Genomic DNA, 18,688 nt, shown 5'->3' on the forward strand with positions numbered 1-18,688 from the left:
CTAATTCGGAGGATCGGTCTTTATCCAAATCTGGACCGATCTGGACCAAATTGGCGAAGGATGTCGAAGGGCCTTACGCAACTCACTGTCCTAAATTTCAGGAAAATCGGATAATAAATGTCGCTTTTATTGGCCTGAGACCTTAAATCGGCCGATCGGTCTATATGGGGGCTATATCATGATATAGTCCGATATAGTCCATCTTCGAACTTAACCTGCTTATGGACAAAAAAAGAGTCTGTGCAAAGTTTCAGCTCAATATCTTTATTTTTGAAGACTGTAGCGTGATTTCAACAGACAGACGGACGGACTTCGTTAGATCGTCTTAGATTTTTTCGCTGATCAAGAATATATGTACTTTATAAGGTCGGAAATGGATATTTCGATGTGTTGCAAACGAAATGACAAAATGATTATATGCTAAGTACGGCCGGGCCGAATCTTATATACCCTCCACCATGGATCAAAATTGTAAAACTCTTTTCCCGGTATCTCTGTTGTGCTGTTTCAAGCTATAGGCCGATTCAGACCATATTTGACACGTATGTTGCAGGAATGAGAGAAACCGTTGTGCAAACGATCAGCCAAATCGGATAATAATTGCGCCCTCTAGAGGCTCAAGAAGTCAAGATCCAAGATCGGTTTATATGACAGCTATATCAGGTTATGGACCGATTTGATCCATACTTAGTACAGTTGTTGGAAGTCATAACAAAACACATCATGCTAAATTTCAGCCCAATAGAATAGTTATTGCGCCCTCTAGAGGCTCAAAAAGTAAAATAGGGAGATCGGTTTATATGGGAGCTATATCAGGCTATAGACCGATTCGGACCGCATTTGACAAGTACGTTGGAGATTATGAGAAAAGCCGTTGTTTAAAATTTCAGTCAAATTGAATAATAATTACGCCTTCTAGAGGCTCAAGAAGTCAAGATCCAAGATCGGTCTATATGACAGCTATATCAGGTTATAAACCGATTTGAACCATACTTTGCACAGTTATTGGAAGTCGTAACAAAACACATCATGCTAAATTTTAGCCCAATCGGATAGTAATTGCGCTGTCTAGGGGCTCAAGAAGTCAACACCCCAGATCGGTTTATATGACAGCTATATGAGGTTATGAACCGATTTAAACCATACTTTGCACAGTTGTTGGAAGTCATTCCGAAACACGTCATGCCAAATCGGATAAGAATTGCACCCTCTAGAGGCTCAAGAAGTCAAGATCCAAGATCGGTTTATATGGCAGCTTTATCAAAACATGGACCAATATAGCCCATTTACAATCCCAACCGACCTACAATAATAAGAAAATTTCAAAATTTCAAGCTGCTAGCTTTACTCCTTTGAAAGTTATCGTGCTTTCGACAGACGGACGGACAGAAATGGTTAGTTCGACTTGAAATGCCTTGATGATCAAAAATATATAAACTTTATGGGGTCTTAGATGACTATTTCGGGGAGTTACAAACAGAATGACATAATTAATATGCCCCCATTCCATGGTGGAGGTTATAAAAATCATGAACTTACTCACTTATTCAGCATCATCTCAATGGATTTGTAAATGATCCATCGAAATCGTTTAGATTTAATCCTCCACTCCGCTTTCTGGGAATTAATTGATTTTCTTGTTGGATCTTGGCTTCCGTCTGTGGTCGTTACATTTTCAAGGTGGTTGAAATAAACGCTACGGCGCCACTGGTGAATATTAAGGGGCTTTATTGACAATCGACTAATTTCAGGTGGAACAGGCAGAGAGTATTGAGCTCTGAGATAGTATCCTGATGTGACTGATTCAGGATATAAATCATCGACAGGAATTCCAACTGCTCCAAAAAACTGAAATGTATTTAAAATTATTAATATGTAAAACAATATAAATGGTGCAACATACTGGTAAGTGACTTTATAACATTTGTAACTATCGACTTAAAACAAGTAAGAGTGTGCTAAGTTCGGCCGGGCCTAATCTTATAGACCCTCCACCATGGGTCGCATTTGTTGAGTTCTTTGCGCGGTATCTCTTTTTAGGCAAACGAAGAATAATGAATAAGAACTGTTATGCTATTTGAGCTATATCAAGTTATAGTCCAATTCGAATCATAAATGACTTGAATGCTGAACATTGAAGAAGTCATTGTATAATACTTCAGTCCATTCGGATAAGAATTGCGCCTTGTAGGGGCTCAAGAAGCAAAATCGGAAGATGGGTTTATATGGGAGCTGTACCAAGCTATAGATCGATTCATACCATATTGAACACGTAAGTTGAAGATCATGGGAGAAACCGTTGTACAAAATCGGATGAGAATTGCGCCCTCTTGAGGCTCAAGACGTCAAGATCCCAGATCGGTTTATATGGCAGCCAAATCAGGTTATGTACCGATTTGCGCCATACCAAACACAGTTATTGGAGTGATACCAAAACACCACGTGCAAAATAACAGCCAAATCGGATAAGAATTGCACCCTCTAAAAGATGAAGAAGTCAAGACCCCAGATCGGATTGACATGGACATGGACTGATTTGGCCCATTTACAATCCCAACCGACCTGCACTAATAAGTAGTATTTGTGCAAAATCTCAAGCGCCAAGCTTTACTCCTTCGAAAGTTAGCGTGCTTTCGACCGACAAATGGATGGACGAACATGGCTAGATCGACTTTAAATGTCATAACGATCAAGAATATATATACTTTATGGGGTCTTGGACGCATATGTCGAGGCGTTACAAACAGAATGACGAAATCCTATGAAATTGATCACGTACTTATCAGCAAACTCCGAAAGGGTCTTGCATTTGGCATATAACGGGGATAGACCCACGGGTCGCAATGTTAACCCAGAGAAGACTGAAATATGCCTGCTCACGAGGTAAACGAAGGTGGGCCCATTTGACGCACCACGTTTCCTCAATAAAAGATTTCGACATCTGACAAGGTCAAATATTTAGGAGTGATCTTGGATAGGAAACTTAATTGGAAATGTCACATTCAGGAGCGTACTGAGAAGGCTCACAGATGTTGGACACTATGAAGACGGGCCGTAGGCTCGAAATGGGGCCAGGGATTTAATGGCTGCCTGGCTGTCTGAGAAGATATTTATGCTAATCGTCGTAATGGCATTATATCTTAGAAATTCCACCACTTCCTTAATTGCAAGGATCTAAGTGCAATGTTAGGACCATACGACAAGTTCAGAGAACATGTTGTCTTGATATAGGCGGAACGATGGGGACCACGGCACTGGAGATTATTCTAGATATCCGACCCAGTCTGTATGTCAAAGACTAAATGTGAGGCAGCCACTGCGGCTATGAGACTTAAGGCGATGGGAGAATGGATTGAGGATGAGAACAGCTAATCAAGGCGAGACGACAATTGAGGTCGAGTGTGAGGTACTGCTGCCAGCGGCACAATCTTGGACTGATGGAACCCTAGTATTGGCGTCTGGAAGATCATGTTACACAGATCGATCTAAGCTAGGGGACAGAGAGGGACTGGTGTTCTACATTTAGAACTCTGGGACTAAGATCTGTTTTAGGCTGCCTGACCATAATACGGTCGGAGATCCGGGTGATCACGGAATGCATCAGGTGGTGTGGTGAGAGGACGCTAGGACGTCGAGAGTGAACATCTTTACGGACAGTAAAATGGCCATAAGGGCAATAACAATCAGGACGAACAGTCCTGTAGTGTAAGAAGGAGATCAACGCCTTCTCTGAGGATAGCACAATCCGCATCGTTCGGGTGCCGGGCCATATCGGAGTAAAGGGGAATGAAATGGAAGACGATTTGGCAGTGAAGGCCAGAGAACTGCCGTCGATAAACTTGGTTAACCCGAAACCTTTCAGGTCGACGCAGTTCGATTTAAAGGCGTGGCCGACAAACGCTCTTGTAACACTGTGGAACAGCGAAACAGTTGGGAAGACGGCGAAAATCCTATGGGGTGATCCGGATCGTAAGGGGACGAGGCTATTACTGAAAGGAGGTTAGTATAGCTTTTGGTGTCATAACGGGACATATAGGACTACGAGCTTACTTATGCAAAATCGGTGCGGCAATGATAGCCTGTGTAGGGCATGCGGGGAAGACAGTCTCTGTGTCTCCCATTCTCTGTGTCCTTGAGAAATTTTAATCCCGAAATTCTTAGTCCAAGAACTATTCCTCCACACACCTATGGTTTCTGGATAAGAACCACGTCAAATCCCCCATGCCATCAGGAGGACCTTTAGTGCCGCCGAAGCGGCCTTACAATGTTGGAGATTTATCTATAAAAACCGGACCATAGTTAGGATTCAGAACTTCCACCACTGTTGTGTTAGCTTCGCCTTCTGACACCACCAGAAGTTCATCCTCACAAGATTCTTTAGAACTTGTCATGATGAGCAGGTGAGAAAGCTGTGGAACCACTCTTCCTCAGGACACTGGGCATAATATCTTCTACTGTAGAAGTACTTTCTTAGTTCCGTGCTTCAATTGTTGCAGGGGATTTTTTGCTATTATCCTTTTGGCAACATCGATTCAAAAAGCTTACGCACGTTGCGTGTTTTGTTTACTGTCAAACATCTTCAGTTTGGTCTATAATTTAACCATGAATCGTCTTACAAACGAACAACGCTTGCAAATTATTGAATTTTATTATTAAAATGCGTGCTCTGTTAAGAAAAATCATCGCTTGCTTCTTCAATTGAGCGACGAATCTCATTTTTGGCTCAATGAGTACGTAAATAAGCAGAATTGTCGATTTTGGAGTGAAGATCAGCCAGAAGCATTGCAAGAGCTACCAATGCATGCAGAAAAAGTCACAGTTTGGTGCGGTTTATGGGCTGGTGGCATCATTGGACTGTACTTCTTCAAAAGTTGATGCGAATCGTAACGTAACTGTGAATGCGTTACCGTGAGATGATATCCAACTTTTTTTTTGCCAAAAATGCAAGAGCTTGACTTGCATGACATGTGAATTCAACAAGACAATACCACATGCCACACTGCACTCGTAACAATGGACTTATTGAGAGGTGAACATTTTATTTCACGTTCGGGACCGGTCAATTGGCCGCCTAGATCGCGCGATTTAACGCCTTCAGACTATTTTTTGTGGGGCTCAGTTAAAGCTCATGTCTATACAGACAAGCCCGTTTCAATTGACGCATTGGAAGACAACATTGAAACATTTATTCATGAAATACCGGCCGAAATGTTGGAAAGAGTATGCCAAAATCGATTTAGGGGGTGAACCATTTGAGGCGAAGTCACGGTCAACATTTGCATGAAATAATCTTAAAACATTATATTATATGGACTATCGATTCAAATGAAGATTTCATGATAATTCATAATAACCAAAATTGTTGCTTTCGACAAATTCGAATTGGTGGTGATCACATCCGATTAGGTACCCGATATCGAAGTTAAATTTTTGATTATCTTTAGTCTCCTCATCAGGTCCTCGAATTAAATATTACTTGGCAACACGTATAAAAATATGTGCCGAGGAACCATTTCGAGTAGTTTCCTACTTACAGTTAATATTCGAAACGCTTCAGTGACCGAAAAACTACACCTGAATAGAGCGAACCACAACACAGTAAAAGTCCCACAGCTTGTTATACACATTCGAAACATTCTGTTGTTGGAATAACTTCGAACATCAACTTGAAGAGAACTTTTATGATCCGATTGACTTAAAGACAGTTTCAATTAACGATCCGATTCGGCTAAAGGTGCGTAAGTAACTGAACAACGCCTGGTTATGCTGATGTAATTTCTATGCTTTTTAAGAATCAATTAACAACCATATGATATATTTTACACTGTGCGTCCGCCAAAAAACAAGATGCATGAATGGGAGAACAGTTTTACTAGTGTAATTTTTTTTAAAGAAAAAATCTAAGACGATCTTGCCATGTTTATCCGTTTGTCAGTTGAAATCACGATACAGCCTTTAAAAATAGAGATATTGAACTGAAATTTTGCACAGGTTCTTTTTTTGATATGCAGGTTAAGTTCGAAGATGGGCTATATCGGACTATATCTTGATATAGCCCCCATATTGACCAATCTCTCGATTTAAAGTTTTGGGTCCATAAAAGACGCATTTATTGTCCGATGTCGCCGAAATTTGGGACAGTGAGTTGTGTTATACCTTCCGATATCCTTCTTCAATTTGGTCCAGATCGGTCCAGATTTGGATATAACCGCCATATAGACCGATCTCTCGATTTAAGGTCTTGGGCTCATAAAATACGCATTTATTGTCCGATTTCTCTGTAGTTTGGGACAGTGCGTTGTGTTAGGTCCTTCGACATATTTCTGTAATTTTCCCAAGATCGGTCCAGATTTGCATATAGCTGACATATAGACCGATCAGCCGATTTAAGGTTTAGGGACCATAAAATTCGCATTTATTATCCGATTTCTCTGAAATTTGAGGCAATGAGTTGTGTTAGGCTCTTCGATCGGTACAGATTTGGATATAGCTGACATATAGACCGGTCTCTCGATTTAATGTTTTGGGACCATAAAGTCGCAATTATTGTCCGATTTCTCTGAAATTTGGGACTGTTAGTTTTGTTAGGCCCCTCGACATCTTTCTGCAATTTGGCCCAGATTGGTCCAGATTTGGATATAGCTGTCATATAGACCGATCTCTCGATTTATGTTTTGGACCCATAAAAGGCGCATTTATTGTCCGATTTCTCTGAAATTTAGGACCGTTAGTTATGTTAGGCCTCTCGACATCTTTCTGCAATTTGGCCCAGATTGGTCCAGATTTGGATATAGCTGCCATATAGACCGATCTCTCGATTCAAGGTTTTGGGACCATTTATTGGCCGATTTCTCTTATTTTATGGGGGCATAAAATAACCGGATTATGACGGAAAGTGGATTACATCATTACATTACGGTCCGGCCGAACTTAACGCCTTTATACTTCTTCAGCTCGCCTTTGCCTTTTCTTTCCATAACCAAAAACGTACGTCTGAAGGCCAGCTTAGGATCTGTAGATTCAAATATATATCAGTAGAGGTGGTTTGACGAAACTTCTTTGAAATTTTACAGAAAAATATAATCTTGTCTCGGCGTGGCTTTGATGGCTAGGGAAAAATTTTCCGCCACTCTAAGGGGCCATCCTAAAAAAAGCTTTCCCTATGAGACCGTGGTTTAAGACGATGAAAATGTTTTTTGGAGATGGATATAACTTTTTAAACAAAGCAAAGGAAACAGTTTTAAAACATTGTCACACTCGTTTAAATTTATATGGTAAGTTATATTTAAATCTAACGAATACATGTAGAATTTTCACAGCTAATTGTTAGAAATATGAACAATAAATGTATTTATATACAGTTATATTAGGCAATAAGGAATACAGTCATCAATCATTGCAGTATTCGCTACGTGGGAGTATTTGATCTGGCTGGAAGTTCTAGAGGATCCGCAGATGAAAGATCGTGTCTGGCACTCATATGTCTTCTGCGATAAATCAATGTGCCAACAACAACACCCAATACAAGAATAAGTATGACAGTTAGACCTATACCTAAACCAACTGTTGTGGCATGCGCCGTTTCTGAAATGATTGGGAATTATAAATTGACATTCAGCTCACAAACATCAATAAAAAAAACCTCAAAGTTTTCTTTTGAAACGGAGCCTACCCGATTCCTTCAGTTCCATCGTGAACATTGATTTTATGTTTTCCGAACGAATTATGAACTGGCATTTCCATTGTCCATAGTCATCACGATTGAGGTCCGTGATCTTAATACCACATTCACCTTTGTTAATACCTCTGCCATAATATTGTATGCGACTGTAAAAGAAAATATATTATTGGATATTTTTTATGGAAACTTTTTATTAAAACAAGAGAATGCGAATGAAACCTAGGAAGAACAAATAAAAGCGTTCCAAGTTCGGCCGGGCCGAATCTTATGTACCCTCCATGGATCGCATTTGTCGAGCTCTTGCCACGGTATCTCTTTTTAGGCAAACAAAGGATAAAAGAAAAGAATTGCTATGTTATTGGAACAATATCAAGTTATGGTTCATTTCGGACCATAATTGAACTGAATATTCGGACCAAAGTTGAAGTCATTGTGTAAAATTTCAGCCAAATTTAGTAAGAATTGGGCTTTTTGGGGGCTGAAGAAATAAAATAGGGAGATCGGTTTAAAGGGGTGGTGCATTAGGCTATAAACCGATTCATGCCATTTTCGACACGTATGTTAAAGGTCATCAAGAAGTCAAGACCCAGATCGGTTTATATGCCAGCTATATCAGGTTATGAACCGATTTGAAATATTCTTAGCACAGTTGTTGAAAGTCAGAATAAAACATCTCATGCTAAATTTTAGACAAGTCGTATAATAATTGCGTCCTCTAGAGGCTCAAGAAGTCAAGACCCAAGATCGGTTTATATGGCAGCTATATCAGGTTATGAACCGATTTAAACCATACTTAGCACAGTTGTTGAAAGTCATAACAAAATACGTCACGCAATATTTCAGCCAAATCGGATAGGAATTGCTCTCTGTAGAGGCTCAAGAAGTCAAGACCCCAGATCGGTTTATATGACAGCTATATCAAAACATGGACCGATTTGAACTATTCTTAGCACAGTTATTGGAAGTCATAACAAAATACGTCGTGCAAAATTTCAGCAAAATCGGATAGGAATTGCGTTCTCTAAACGCTCAAGAAGTCAAGACCCCAGATAGGTTTATATGACAGCTATATCAGGTTATGCACCGATTTCAACCATACTCAGCACAGGTATTGGAAGTCATAATATAACACTTCATGCAAAATTTCAGCCAACTCGGATAAGAATTGTGCCCTCTAGCGGCTGAAGAAGTCAAGATCCCAGATCGGTTTATATGGCAGCTATATCAAAACGTGGACCGATAAAGCCCATTTACAATCTCAACCGACTTGCACTAATAAGAAGCATTTGTGCAAAATTTCATGTGGAAAGCTTTACTCCTTCGAAAGTTAGCGTGCTTTCGACAGACAGGCAGACGGACGGACAGACGGACGGACGTACATGGCTAGTTCGACCCAAAATGTCATGACGATCAAGAATGTATATACTTTATGGGGTCTTGTACGAATATTTCGAGGAGTTACAAACAGAATGACGAAATTAGTATACTCCCATCCTATGGTGGAGGGTATTATAATATTTGTTTCAAAGATATTTTCGCCCAGGATCATGAACTTGAGGGCCATATTCGACATTCTAAGATGAACTAGCCACCATTCGCGCTTAACAGATACCGGCACTTAGTTGGGGACACTATACCACACATGTGCCAATTTAGGGGAGTGGCATAGAAAACAAGTAAAAGCGTGCTAAGTTCGGCCGGGCCGAATCTTATATACCCTCCACCATGGATCGCATTTGTCAAGTTCTTTTCCCGGCATCTCTTCTTAGGCAAAAAAGGATATAAGAGAAGAGTTACTCTGCTATTAAAACGATATCAAGATATGGTCCGGTTCGGACCACAATTAAGTTATATGTTGGAGGCCTGTGTAAAATTTCAGCCAATTCGTTAAAGAATTGCGCCCATTGGGGCTCACGAAGTAAAATAGAGAGAACGATTTATATGGGATCTGTATCGGGCTATAGACCGATTCAGACCATAATAAACACGTTTGTTGATGGTCATGAGAGGATCCATCGTACAAAATTTCAGGCATATCGGATAATAATTGCGACCTCTAGGGGTTAAGAAGTCAAGATCCCAGATCGGTTTATATGGCAGCTATATCAGGTTATGAACCGATTTGAACCTTATTTGACCCAGTTGTTGAAAGTAAAAATAAAATACGTCATGCAAAATTTCAGCCAAATCGGATAGGAATTGCGCCCTCTAGAAGCTCAAGAAGTCAAATACCCAGATCTGTTTATATGACAGCTATATCAGTTTATGAACCGATTTGAACCATACTTAACACAGTTGTTGGATATCATAACGAAATACTTCGTGCAAAAATTCATTCAAATCGGATAAGAATTGTGCCCTCTAGAGGGTCAAGAAGTCAAGACCCAAGATCGGTTTATATGGCAGCTATATCAGGTTATGGACCGATTTAAACCATACTTGGCACAGTTGTTGGGTATCATAACAAAACACGTCGTGCGAAATTCCATTCCAATCGGATAAGAATTGCGCACTCTAGAGGCTCAAGAAGTCAAGACCCAATATCGGTTTATATGGTAGCTATATCAGGTTATGAACCGATTTGAACCATACTTGGCACTGTTGTTGGATATAATAAGAAAACACGTCGTGCAAAATTTCATTTCAATCGGATAAGAATTGCGCACTCTAGAGGCTCAAGAAGTCAAGACCCAAGATCGGTTTATATGGCAGCTATATCAGGTTATGGACCGATTTGAACCATACTTGGCACAGTTGTTGGATATCATAACAAAACACGTTGTGCAAAATTTCATTCCAATCGGATAAGAATTGCGCACGCTAGAGGCTCAAGAAGTCAAGACCCAAGATCGGTTTATATGGCAGCTATATCAGGTTATGGACCGATTTGAACCATACTTGACACAGTCGTTGGATATCATAGCAAAACACGTCATGCAAAATTTCGTTCCAATCGGATAAGAATCGCGCACTCTACAGGCTCAAGAAGTCAAGACCCAAGATCGGTTTATATGGCAGCTATATCAAAACATGGACCGATATGGCCCATTTACAATACCAACCGACCTACACTAATAAGAAGTATTTGTGCAAAATTTCAAGCGGCTAGCTTTACTCCTTCGGAAGTTAGCGTGCTTTCGACAGACAGACGGACGGACGGACGGACGGACGGACGGACGGACGGACGGACGGACGGACGGACAGACGGACGGACATGGCTAGATCGACATAAAATGTCACGACGATCAAGAATATATATACTTTATAGGGTCTCAGACGAATATTTCGAGTAGTTACAAACAGAATGACGAAATTAGTATACCCCCCATCTTATGGTGGAGGGTATAAAAATTAAAGATTTTGTAAGTAGCCTGTACCTATCTTAAAATTTTATTTTTCTAGGTTACTTTTTTGTGTGTTTAGAGGACACCGTATCGCAGAGGTTAGCATGTCCGCCTATGACGCTGAACGGCTGCATTCGAATCCTGGCGAGAACATAAAAAACAATTTTCTTCGGTGCTTATCCCCTTCTAATGCTGGCGACATTTGGAAGGTACTGTACCATTTTGTATGGCAGCCATGTAAAAACTTCTCCACAAAGGGGTGTCGCACTGCGGCACTCCGTTCGGACTCGGCTAAAAGAAGGAGGCCCCTTATCATTGAGCTTAAAATTTGAATCGGACAGCACTCAGTGATATGTGAGAAGTTTGGCCCAGTTCCTTAGTGGAATGTTCATGGGCAAATTTCCATTTGTATTTAGAGCACACAACAAGCCGATTACTGGCTTAGGTGTATGTCCATAGTGGCATGGGATACGCGTTATATACCCTCCATTACCAACAACAAATTCGCGTATGCCCTCCAATACCCACACCAAACGCAGCCCGAATAGTTGTTTAAGGACATGTAGCCGTTACATCTCTATCCCTATCTCTCTAAATACCACACTCTATCGTTGAATCAGATTTATAATTCTTTTCCTTTAATTCCCACAAGTTAAATCATACGTACCCTTTGGATTTAATGCTGTTCACTGTACCCACCAAAAACACTCCTCCGCTAGGATCTATAAAGGCGCAGTGAGATATGGGCTCGTCGAAAGAACTTTTGCACATGAGCTCCACTGTATCACCGCGCTTGGCTTGTACTTGGCTAGTTAGAGTTTCGCCATTTTTTGGTTTAACTCTGACCTGAAAAATGGTTTAAAATAAAACATTGAAAATTGGGTAGCTATTTAGTCGTGGCTTATTTGTACCTCTATGCTCTGCACAATTTCCTTATCATAATCACGACCTCGGGCTCCACATAACCAAATGCCATCCATTATGGGCATATTGCGAAACGAGCATTTTCCATATAGACGTTGCCTTTCAAAGTGAATGTTGTCCGGAAAATATATAGTGTGATTTGGATCTCTCAGATAACAATCATGGATTATAAATGGCACGGAACAGGAGAGCTCTTCAATTCCTTTGTCACTATCACTCTCAGGCCGATACACATTTACTGTGGTTATCTCTTCCAGCTTGGATAATTCTGAGAGAATAATGTCCGCTTTAGGTTTACCAACATAAAAGAGACATCCAGATGGGGTACTAGGATCATAGTTCATTATTCGCCACAGTCCCACTTCCGACTCTTTGAAAGGCTTCGGGATTTCCAAATCACATTTAGACTTTGATGTGCTAAGAGGAAAATAAAACAGACGCTACACTGAATTAGAACAAATATAACAAGTAAAAATGTTTTAAGTTCGGCCGGGCCGAACTTTGGATACCCACCACCCGTGGGTATATATGTAAAACCCCTTTCGTCACAATCCGGTGAAAATTGGATAACTTATGCAACCAAATTCGACACGAACATTTAGTGGTCTAATAAATATAAGTCACTGTTGAATTTTGTATTTCAAATTTCTATAAAATCGGGCAATAAAAAAAGCTTTTATGAGCTTCATACTCTTTATCAGAAGATCGATCGTATGACAGCTATATCTAAATATAGTCCGATCCGAACCATATTTGGGACGGATGTCGTGAGACCAAAAACTACCCCCCGTTCCAAATTTCAGCGAAACCGGATAAAAAGTAACGCTTTTATGGGCTTCAGACCCTTTATATAGCGATCGGTTTATATGGCAGCTCTATCTGATTTAATCCACATTTAAGTCAGATATCGGGAGGCTTAAAATAACCCACAGTTTCAAATTTCAGCGAAACGGTTAAAAAGTAAAGCTTTTGTGTGCTTCAGACCCTTTATCGGCAGATCGACTTATGTGACGGCTAAATATAAATATAGTCCGATCTGAACCATATTTGGGACGGATGTCGGGAGACCTAAAACTACCCACCCTTTCAGATTTCAGCGAAATTGGGTAATAAATAAATCTTTAACTAGAAACATGTTTGTTAATATAAGTTTTTTCACTAACGGAATTCACATTCTTAAACCCACCACCATAGGATAGGAGGTATACTAATGTAGTCATTCCATTTGTAACACCTCGAAATATTGATCTGTGACTCCATAAATGTTATATATTCCTGATCGTCTTGAAATTCTGCAAGGTCATAAATGTTCAGATTTGGATATAGCTCTCAAATAAACCGATCTCCAGATATAAAATCTTGAGCCTCTGGAAGCCGCATTTTTTGTCAGATTTGCACGCAGTGTAGACTTCCAACAACTGGACCAAGTACGGTTCAAATCGGTCTATAACCTGATATAGCTCCTATATAACAGTTCTTTCACATCTGGAGCCCCAGGAAGCCACAATTTTTGTCCAAAGTAGCTAAAATTTTCTGTTCCCATAAGTTTTTTTATACCCACCACCGATAGGGGTATATTCATTTTGTCAACACATCGAAATATCCATTTCAGACCCTATAAAGTATATATATTCTTGATCAGCGAAAAAAATACAAGGCGATCTAGCCATGTCCGTCCGTCTGTCTGTTGAAATCACGCTACAGTCTTTTAAAAGAGAGATACCGAACTGAAACTTTGCACAGATTCTTTCTTTGTCCATAAGCAGGTTAAGTGCGAAGATAGGCTATATCGGACTATAACTTGACATAGCCCCCATATAGACCATTCCGCCGATTTGGGGTCTTAGGCCCATAAAAAATAATGATTTTACGGGCTTCAGACCCTTTGTCGGGAGATCGGTCTTTATGGCAGCTATATCTAAATATAGTCCGATCCAAACCATATTTGGGGCGGATTTCGGATGACCTAAAACTACCAACTCTTTCAAATTTCAGCGAAATCGGATAATAAATACGGCTTTTATGGGCTTCAGACCCTTTATCGGGAGATCGGTCTATAGGGCAGCTATATCTAAATATAGTCCGATCTGAACCATATTTGGGTCCTATGTTAGGAGGCCCAAAAATATTCACTGTTTTAAATTTCAGCGAAATCGTTTAAAAAAATAAAGCTTTTATGGGCTCCAGACCCTTAATGGGGAGATCGGTCTATATGGCTGCTATATCTAAATATAGTCCAATCTGAACCATATTTGAATAGTCGGGAGGCTTAAAATAACCCACTGTTTCAAATTTCAGCGAAATTGGGCGATAAATAAAGCTTTTATAGGCTTCAGACCCTTTATCGGCTTCAGACCCTTTATTTCGATGTGTTACAAACGGAATGACTAAATGAATATACCCCCTATCCTACGGTGGTAGGTATAAAAAGAATTAAAACAATAACTAAAGTACTTTTGTTTCTCTGGCGCACCCTGTATTTATGTATTGGGTTGCCCAAAAAGTAATTGCGGATTTTTTAAAAGAAAGTAAATGCAATTTTAATAAAACTTAGAATGAACTTTATACTTTTTTACACTTTTTTTCCTAAAGCAAGCTAAAAGTAACAGATGATAACTGACAGAAGAAAGAATGCAATTACAGAGCCACAAGCTGTGAAAAAATTTGTCAACGCCGACTATATGAAAAATCCGCAATTACTTTTTGGGCAACCCAATATTATCTAAGTCTTTTTTAAAAATATGCAAAAAGAAAAATTGGAAATGTTTCCTCCTTACATGTGCTTCAAACCAAAAACTTGTCACTTGAAAATCTATTTTGATAGTTCAAATATTTGCGGAAACATTTACATATGTATGTATGCATAATATCTGCGTATGGAGACTACTGCACAAACAGTTTCCAAAACACGATTCTTCTAAAAACGTATTCTCACTCGCACTTCATTCACAAAAGTCGCTAATTTGCTAGCCGAATTCTTGTCATTTCAAAATTATTTTTGGCAGTGAAAATCGGACAGTTTAATACATAGCCATATCACAATATGTCATAGTCATCACGTTTGCCCAGTTTGAAACATACACATAGACTCACACTGTATCATAGGCTGAATAGTGACCGTTGTAGACTCCATCCATAACCAAAAGCTCAGTGCGACGATCAGGCATTTCAGCCTGACATGAATAAACTTTATCGCGGAAATCACAACCCAATACAGCAGCATTCTCATTATCCATCAAAGTGGCGTTGGTATATGGCAAAGAACTGTTGACCGCATCCACAAATATCCGCTCGTGACTCTGTTCCATGCGACCCCAGTTGTAGATGTAGCAGTCAAATATACTGCTTGGATGAATTGTTGCATACAAATCACATTGGCGATACGTTATGCCATAGTATACATCGACAATTTTGCAATGCTTGGCGGAGTCAGGCTTGGAACATTTGATTGAGCCTTTGCCGATTTCCTTCTGTACCCGAGTCTCAAAATTTGTCTTTTGAAGTGGCAGAGTGTGAATTGTAATGGAATCATGTTCAAAGTCTCCATAGTTGTTCTCAGCTTCCAAGGTCCAAATAGCAGCCGAGGCCGAGGAAACGCTCATTACCCTTATGCCACATACATTATCCGCATATGGCAACAAATGTTCTCCGCGCTCCGTAACCATTGGTGTTGTGGTATTTAAGTCGATTTTTTCCTTTTCATTGCCTACGCCGAATGAACGCTTCTGAATTTCTATCTTAGTAGAGCGTATGTCAGAAAAACACTATACCTCTGAATTTAAACCAACAGTTTTTAATGGGACCAAAACTTTTGGGCACTTCCAAGAAGGCCACAAAACCCTCGCCCTCCATTAGATGCAATGAAGATGATGGTCTAATGGTCGCTTCACTTCCACCCATAACTAATAGAAATATTGTCCACAGCATTAGATGGCTTGGCGACGTCATATTCAATTGACTACTGCCTTATCTCCCGTATAGACGAAACTAACTGGTCGCGATTCGAATTTTGTTCGAACTAACGTTCTTTTCCACCTTGAAACACCAACAAGCCAGCAGCAGTGGGCACTTTCCTCCAAATCGCAGGTGATAATCACAACTCGTCATCGCCACGAACGTCTTCTCGCGTAATCGGGCAACCGACTATTCTTGGCACTGGTGTCAATCATACCCCTTACAATGATACCAAACAAAGCATTTTTAATAAACAAACAACGCACAGTGGTTCGCAAGTGTTAATGCATTAGTCCCACAGTAATCACGCAACAATGGTGCCCCACTTAGCACCAGCTGATTCGATTCATTCATCCAACTCGTCTCACGGCATAGACCAATGCGTGATTAATGAATTATTCATATTAGTTTATGTTGGTTACGGCGCCTTACTTACGAGTACTTAAACATAACCGAGTACTTAAAGTGCAGAATGGCTACTGACTGGGAGAAATGGGGGCGGTTCGAGATGAATTGTTCCCTTGGTTTTAAGCCAACAATAACACGGGTGTTAATAAATTCGAATGTCATCGCCAAGAGAAATAATCAAACACAAAAAGTGCATTAATTCATGAGATATGTATGAAAAAAAAAATAAGCGAAAATGGAAACAATGACCAACTAACTTATCTACAATAATAAACCCATTAATATTGCAATGACTCTGAGTATACTTCAAGTACAACTTCATAGATAACCTCTTTATATGGTTTTTGTTTGAAAATGTGATTAGTTAAATCAAAAACAAGTCATTAGGTTCGAGGCATTAGGTTCGGCCGGGCCGAACTTTGGATACCCACCACCTCGGGTATATATGAAGACCACTTTTCGTCAGAAACCGGTGAAAAATTTGCATAATTTATGTCCCCATAGCAGCTTTATCGAAATAAGTTCCGATTTGGATATTGAGTGGTCTAATAAGTATAAGTCATTGTTCAATTTTGCAGAACAAAATATTGGTCTTTTTGGTAGCCATATCCAAATATAGACCGATATGAACCATATACGACATGGATATCGAAAAGCCTAACATATGTCAAATTCCAGGGAAATCGGATAATAAATGCGCCTTTTATGGGTCCAAGACTTTAAATCGAGAGACCGGTCTATATGGCAGCTACATCCATATCTGAACCGATCTGGGCCAAATTGTAAAGGGATGTAAAAAGGCCTAACACAACTCACTGTCCCAAATTTGGGCCAAATCTGGACCAATCTGGGCCAAATTGCAGAAAGTTTTCGAAGGGCCTAACACAACTCACTGTCCCAAATTTTGGCGAAATCGGACAATAAATGCTCCTAAAACCTTAAATCGAGAGATCTGTCATATGGCAGCTATATCCAAATTTGAAGCAATCAATGCCATATTGCAGAATAATGTCGAGGAGCCTACCACAACTCACTATCTCAAATTTCAGCGACATGGGATAATAAATGCGCCTTTTATGGACCCAAAACCTTAAATCGAGAGATCGGTCTATATGGCAACTATATCCAAATCTGCACCGATCTGGGTCAAATTGAAAAAGGATATCGACTGGCCTTACACAACTTACTATCCCAAATTTTAGAAAAAAACGGAAAATAAATGTGGCTTTTATGGACCTAAGACCCTAAATCGGCGGATCGGTCCATATGGGGGCTATATCAAGATATAGTCCGATATAGCCCATTTTCGAACTTAAACTGCTAACTTGACTAACAGTTTAACAATATAAGTGCCTTTATCTGAATTCCATATGATCTTTATTGCTATACGAATTTTAGTTTGGATGTAAGGTGTACTCCATTCTTAAAATACTTCATTTCAGCCCGATATTCTCATGATGTCTGATTTAGTGGGGTTTTCGGGGGAGAGGTAGTCCCCCAGATACTTGGCCCTGAAAAAATATCAGCATCGTGCTCTTCTCTCAAATACCATTTATTTAAATCCCATATTGGCTTAAGAGGAGTTTACAGGATGAGGCGTCCCCCAAACACATGGTCCCAAAATAGTTTATCAAATTCGTTTTCAAATCTCAAATACCTTTCATTTGAGCCACATATTGGCATGGTCGAAAATTTTTTTCCCTTTGGGGGTGTTTTGGGAAAGGGGTGATGCCCTAAATTCATGGTCCTACATTTGGATATGAAATTCATATTCTACTCCTAAATAGCTTTATTTGAGCCCCATTTTGCGATGGTCACTAAAAAATTGCTGTTTGTGGGGTATTTTGGGAGAGGGGTAGACCCCCAGAAAATTGGTCTCGAAAATTGGTATCAATTCTTGCTCCACCCCCCAATACCTTTCATTTAAGCTCCACATTGACATGGTCGGTAAATATGACCGATTTAGGGGTGTTTTGGGGGGTGGGGTGGTCCCCAAACACTAAGCCCGGAAAATATATCAGCAACGTGCTCTATTGTCATATATCTATATATCATTTATTTAAACCCCATATTGCCATTGCCCTCAAAATTGGATATCAAATTCGTTTTCTAATCTCATTTAAACTCCTTATTGCAAAAGTCAGCAAATATGTCCGGTTTGGGGTATTGGCGCTAAAAACTATAAATATTTAGTTTCACTCTCTTTACGACCCAAATTGTCTTGGTGAGCAAATACGTCCAATTTGGGGGTTGTTATTGTGGTGGGACGTCCCCTAGACAGTTGGTCCCTAATGTTGATATCAGATACGTGGTCTACTCCCAAATACCTTTAATTTGAGCCCCATATTTCCATAGTCAGCAAACATGACCGGCTTGG

General features: G+C 39.9%; 1 protein-coding gene across 2 annotated transcripts; it reads right to left on the reverse strand.

Moving 5' to 3' along the window:
• Positions 1–7,289: 7,289 nt before the first annotated feature.
• On the reverse strand, positions 7,290–15,861 carry LOC106086382 (uncharacterized). Of its 2 annotated transcripts, none has more exons than XM_013251038.2 (6): positions 15,720–15,861; positions 15,043–15,655; positions 11,937–12,366; positions 11,693–11,871; positions 7,673–7,827; positions 7,290–7,584 (listed from the first exon to the last, which is right to left on the reverse strand). In XM_013251038.2, the coding sequence occupies exons 1-6, from the start codon at positions 15,847–15,849 to the stop codon at positions 7,409–7,411; spliced, it is 1,683 nt and encodes a 560-aa protein (XP_013106492.1). In that variant the 5' UTR covers positions 15,850–15,861; the 3' UTR covers positions 7,290–7,408. The 2 variants fall into 2 exon arrangements, with proteins under 2 accessions (XP_013106492.1, XP_059223646.1); XM_059367663.1 differs by having other exon boundaries at positions 7,541–7,584; positions 7,643–7,827.
• Between the last annotated feature and the right edge of the window lie 2,827 nt (positions 15,862–18,688).

This window comes from Stomoxys calcitrans, chromosome 4 (genome assembly GCF_963082655.1).
Source record: "Stomoxys calcitrans chromosome 4, idStoCalc2.1, whole genome shotgun sequence".
Lineage (NCBI taxonomy): Eukaryota > Metazoa > Arthropoda > Insecta > Diptera > Muscidae > Stomoxys > Stomoxys calcitrans.

What these genes read in the sequence shown, in the direction of transcription:
- LOC106086382 (XM_013251038.2), bottom strand. Translation starts at nt 15,849, where the DNA reads ATGGGTGGAAGTGAAGCGACCATTAGACCATCATCTTCATTGCATCTA. An exon ending in CTGTTGGTTTAAATTCAGAG is followed by an intron (nt 15,656 to 15,719) that starts GTATAGTGTTTT and finishes CATTCGGCGTAG; the next exon opens with GCAATGAAAAGGAAAAAATC. An exon ending in GATGGAACTGAAGGAATCGG is followed by an intron (nt 7,585 to 7,672) that starts GTAGGCTCCGTT and finishes CAATCATTTCAG; the next exon opens with AAACGGCGCATGCCACAACA.